The 5,400-nt window shown below is 41.1% G+C and overlaps 2 protein-coding genes across 2 annotated transcripts in view; both read left to right on the forward strand.

The window, feature by feature from the left end:
- LOC103913040 (YLP motif-containing protein 1-like) overlaps nt 1-30 on the forward strand; it is a 14,767-nt gene extending 14,737 nt beyond the window's left edge. The window contains exon 6 of the mRNA XM_009319484.1: nt 5-30. Within this exon, the coding sequence (XP_009317759.1) occupies nt 5-30 (26 nt within the window). The remainder of the gene's footprint in view (nt 1-4) is intronic.
- Nucleotides 31-146: 116 nt separating this feature from the next.
- YLPM1 (YLP motif containing 1) overlaps nt 147-5,400 on the forward strand; it is a 24,146-nt gene continuing 18,892 nt past the window's right edge. The window contains exons 1-2 of the mRNA XM_009319391.1: nt 147-1,047; nt 3,773-3,878. Coding sequence (XP_009317666.1) covers nt 233-1,047; nt 3,773-3,878 — 921 coding nt within the window. The 5' untranslated portion in view covers nt 147-232. The remainder of the gene's footprint in view (nt 1,048-3,772; nt 3,879-5,400) is intronic.

A 5,400-nucleotide genomic window follows, 5' to 3' on the forward strand; every position in this document is an offset into this window, starting at 1 on the left:
CGAGAGGGGCCCAGTCAGGCGGGCAGGTAGCCGCGAGAGGGGCCCAGTCAGGCGGGCAGGTAGCCGTGAGAGGGGTCCCATCAGGAGGGCAGGTAGCCGGGAGAGGGAAGCAGGAAGATCTGAAACAGGCAATATAGATAAACCCATTCACCTAGGAGATGACCCTGACAAATTGCCTCCATACCATCGAGATGAGACACTCAGGGGTTCTTGGGGTCATGAAGAAGATAGAATGCAGGAGGAATTTCCTTTAGATAGTCAAGATGACCCTTCTTTGGAGCATGAGCGATTGGACGACTGGGAAAGAGAACGGTACTGGAGAGACCACAATTCTGATTATCAAGATGATTCTGTAGATGCATATGACAGAGATGACAGGCTGCAGTCCCACCATTCATTGCCTCCATTATCTCCCCTACCACCACTACCTCCTTTATCATCTGATCATGACAGACGAGATTCATGGTGGGATGACTGGAAAAGGCCAAGAGAAAGGGAACTAGAGAGAGATCTAGATAGGACTGGAAGATCCTCAGACATTTATGATCAAGATTTAGACAGAGAATGGGATAGAGACTGGGACATGAGACCTATGGATGACAGAGAAATGGGGAATCGTGACCTGGATATCCCCCCTCTACCACCATTACCACCTCTTCCACCTCTGGACAGATACCGTGAAGATAGGTGGAGGGAGGATAGGAACAGAGATCATTATGACAGAGACCTCCGAGACAGGGGAGAGCTGAGGATTCGAGAGTATCCAGAGAGATACGACACATGGCGGGAGAAGCAAGACTACCTTCCTGAAAGGACCGATTGGGAGAGGGAACGGTTGTCGGATAGGTGGTATCCAGATGATGGAGACAGAATGCGGTCTTTGGATGATCATTCAGATTCATCCCTTCCTCCACCTTCACATTCCTCTGATATGCTGGGAGCAGATTCAAACCTGGACTCTGACCAGTCCTTGGGAGGAGTGATGGTCCTTAGCCAAAGACAGCATGAGATAATTCTGAAGGCTGCCCAGGAGCTCAAAATGCTTCGGTGAGTTGCCTGGTTCTGTCACTCTGGGTGGGAATCTCATTCTGTGGAGATGGTGCTCCTTTCCTAATTCATTCCTTGATTTACACAGTAATGGCTTCATTTCTTTGTACCACAGCATGATAGTAGGAGCTCATGTGGAACAAGTTATTTGGAGTACCTCCATCACAGCTTTTGTGGATGGACTTTTTTCCTTAAATAGGTGGTTGTCCCTTTCCCCATGAATATGGCATTCCCTGTTCGTTACTTTCCAGGAAGAGATCTGTCCACATCACCTGACCAATCTTTTTGTTATTCTCAAATGAGCTTGTTGATAATTGCTTTTCAATCTTTTTATTAGTGTAAGGTGAGCTCGTTGATAATGGCTTTTTAATACTTACCTGTCAAGATCTACATTAATGTGGTTCTTAATTCACACAATGGGGCCTATTTAGTTCTTGGATACTGCTTACTTTTTAATTAAAGCGTATGTGAGGTTTTTCTTTTTACAATGCTCCCTCATTTGAAATCCAGCATCGTCAGTGAATAATTTTGTCAAGTTTGGTTGATCTTAATTCTGAGGATCAGCATAACAACAGTGATAACAATCAGGAGGATATGAATGCAAGAGTTCACCAAGACCACGTTTTAGAAAGCAGCTACTAGACTCCCTAAGGCTTTAATAGCTGTTTATTTCAAAATAAGTAACAGAATATCCTCTTAAACATCAGAAACATCCTAGGGCTTAGTAAATTTAGTAATATTAGAACGAATGGAGCACATACCATCTATCCAAATGCTATCTTTGTGATTTGGTGCATGGGTTTAGGTGCATTAAATGCATTAAAAAAAAAAAAAGGAAAGATGAGTTTCTTTGACTTTTCAGTGAATGAGATCTTTCAGAGCAGATTGTAGAGGAAAGAGGAAGCATCTTAGAGACAGAGGTTCACGTGGTTCATCCTATTCATGAATTACTGAGGATAGCTAAGGATTGGTGCCTAGTAAAGACGGGGTTTAATTTCATAAACAAGATATTATGCTAAAATAATGGGCAATTAAAATGAATGTTTGGTTATCATTATTACATTTACATTAAACCATGTTGAAAGATACAGAGACGTTTTGCACTTTTCTTGAAGCCATTTTGTTTTCAGACTCATAAGATTGCTAAGCATCTGTCCCATATGGAAGGCCTTAGTTCCATGCCAAAATGCAAGAAAAATAATTTTTAAAAAGGAGGGGAGAACTTTTACTCTGAATAATTTAATCTTTCACTGCAATTAGATTAATTCATCAGGTGTTAGTAACTGTGAAATCTGTGCGATAAAGCAATATTTGCCAAAAGTTTGGAGCAACAGATCATTTTCAGCTTCCTGGCTTTCCCATTGCCTCAGGTTGCCAGGGATATGTTTTGCTGTTTAATGTGACTAGATGCAAGCCAGTGGACTTAATCTAAGGACCATAGTTTGGGAATCACTGCCTAAGTGAATAATTTACTAGGGCTGAAATATCTAAACACAGAAACTAAAACTTTTTATGTAAGAAAGTAGATACATATACCTCTTTCTAAGCCAGTAAAAAGGGGAAATATAAAGATGACAGTATGATACTGATTTTTAACTTAATATGGGGATAATCTTAAAAATTAGTTACACTGGTACTTCTCATCAGGTTCTTACACACAGGTGACCCTGGTCTGAACAGTAGGAACAACTTTAAAGAGACTGCTTATGATATTTTTGCTGAGCCAAGAGTATAGTGTGGTGCATAACTGCTTTCATCTCCAAAGGTAAAGCCTTCATCTGGCTTTGCTTTTATTGTGTATAAAACGGCATACTCTGAGCTGCATGCTGTTCTGTATTTGTCATCTGGTGTATTTTTCCTAAGCCAGGTGTAAAGAAAACCTTCTAAGTGCTAGCAGTTGCTCAGTTTACTCTTTGTACTAATGCAGCACTTTGGATCCCTTTCTGTGAGCCAAGTTCTCCTTGCGCTGGACACTGAACAGATGGGTTGCTAGTCAAGATGGCCTCTGTTGTGCCTAGTACAGAGGGATCCCATTCTTAGTCGTCCTTTGGGCACACTTTAATACATGCAATTAATATGAACAAAGAGTTATTAGCAATAAAAAACTAGATAAAAAGATGCAAACAAAAACTGGAAGGAAATTGTATTGAATAGATAGATCTTTGTAATCCAATGGTTGTAGTATTCACTACTGGTCCTGGTCTCTGCTCCATAGACAGGGTAGCATTTTGATACATAAAACAAGGAGACAAAAGCTAACATCACAGCTTTGTTTTTAAATATTGGAGTGTCTGTTGTGCTTTGTGTTGGCCTCAATCCTGTTAGTGTGCAACCCAGAGCAAGTCACTGAGAGCATTTAGGCATGCATCTCCACTGGGCTTCTGGTTTGCAGAAGGTGTTGTCAGAAGCTAAAATCTAGCTTTGCTCTTTACTGTCAAAGCAGAGTGGTTCTGGCCAAGCACAAAAGCATAACGGCATGGTGCAGAGGAAATCTGTGATCAAAAAAGGAGGCAGCTAATATATTAAATACCTCCATAGTTAGGTGAATGTGAAACAGGGATTTCTGAATCGTAGCGTTGACCTTGTAAAGCCTGCTGTATCCTTTTCTTCTTTGGACTAGGCCCCTAATGCTAGTGTAATACGTGGTTTTCACTGTGAGCATTGATTTCTTTAATTTTTCATTTAAGCTACAGGCTGATAACTCTTTCTTGTGTTTCATGTGCAGAGAGCAAAAAGAACAGCTACAGAAGTTGAAAGAGTTTAAACCTGACATTTCCACACAAGATTCTCCTAGATCACAGAACACAAGCACAAGGCCAGGTGCCTTTCAGGTAAATTAATCTTGTGTTAACTTAATAACATGCTGGTAGTAATTACTATTAATGCGTATGTCAGATCAGTTCTGCACTCTGATGGTCAAACTTTTCTGTGGAATGCCTCCCCAGCAGCCCTCACAACCTCATCAATCTTCTGTTGAGGCAAAGCAACTTCGTAGTTTCTTTAGATTTTCCAAAGCCTTTCTTATTCATTCAGTCCACTTTGTCTTCTGAGCATGACCCATTGGGGACAGTAGCGCTTGAGGCTCAACAGCCTAGACTGCTGTGAGATGATGTGCAAGAAACGGTGAGCTCTTCCAAAACAGGGGCCTAAGGCTCATGAGAAGACCCTCCTGTTCCCTGCCTAACTCAGTTCTGATACTGTCTTTAATTCCGATCTTGCTCTGCTTTTTCTACTTTAAGAGCTCTTTCCTCTTTGAAGAGTTTAAAGAGAGAAATTTGAGGATTGGTCCATCAAAAACTGAGATATTTCAACGCAGAGTGGGCGATAGCTTTCTGTTTGCTGTCTTTATTAGGAATTGTCATTACCCTCTGGAATATCATAAAGTGCATGGAAGCTCACATTTGTGTACTTCCATGACTTCATCTCCTGTTGTGATGCAAGTTATTCCTCTGCTGCTTAATCTCTTGATTGGTTCTCAGCTGCTTATATTTGTTTTTTTGATAATTCATACCCAGTCAGAAACCAACTGAACTTCTGCAGTCATGTTAACTCAGGTCTATAAATCCTTCCTAGAACGAATAAACAATTTTGTTAAAGGTATGTTGGAGGAGATACCTGAGTCAATGCACAGTCTTTATTCTTCATCAGATCTTAACCCCAAAGTTACTGGTACTAATAAATTTAGCCGTACTGACCTCTGAGTCTGACATTTAGCCAGACCAAGCTTTGCTTGTCCCTCCCTCCAGAGAAGTCTTATGCGGTGAATGAGGTACTGCATCTTTTTGCCTAGTTGACCTGTTCCTTGTTTACAGTGTCTATAAAGTAAAATAATGGAACAGATTTGCTACCAAGAACTGCAGATATGTTGATGCCTTTAGGAAGTGACTTTACTCAACTTTGTTATTTTGTATCTCAGACTACTTCACCTATCTGCCTAAAGGTATCCAAACAACTGTTGTCTTTCTTGGGATTTCTGCCTTCAGGCTTCTGCTGTGACTTTGAACTGTTATGACAAAGTTCAGCTTTGTATCAACAACCATTCTGCAAGTTTTGTTGCACGTTGCTAATAAGGTTGCCTGTAACTTGGCATCTGCTGTGATGCTGAAAAGACTCTTGTGACACAGCACGTGGGGTTCCGTGGGCATGTTTGGTTCATGAAGGGGTTTTGTTTTGTTGGGTTTTTTTGACTGGGCAAGACCTCCCCATTTCTTATGTTCATCTGATGTTGATTTCATTAAGGGGTTTCCAGGTGATTCTGCTCTCTGGGAATTTTTCCCATGACTTCCAGAAAGAAGCTGACCTTATCAGTCCTTTCGTGCATCACCAAGCTGCCCTACTTTCAGCCTCTTTCAG

Source organism: Pygoscelis adeliae, unplaced genomic scaffold (assembly GCF_000699105.1).
Source record: "Pygoscelis adeliae isolate BGI_AS28 unplaced genomic scaffold, ASM69910v1 Scaffold71, whole genome shotgun sequence".
Taxonomy (NCBI): Eukaryota; Metazoa; Chordata; class Aves; order Sphenisciformes; family Spheniscidae; genus Pygoscelis; species Pygoscelis adeliae.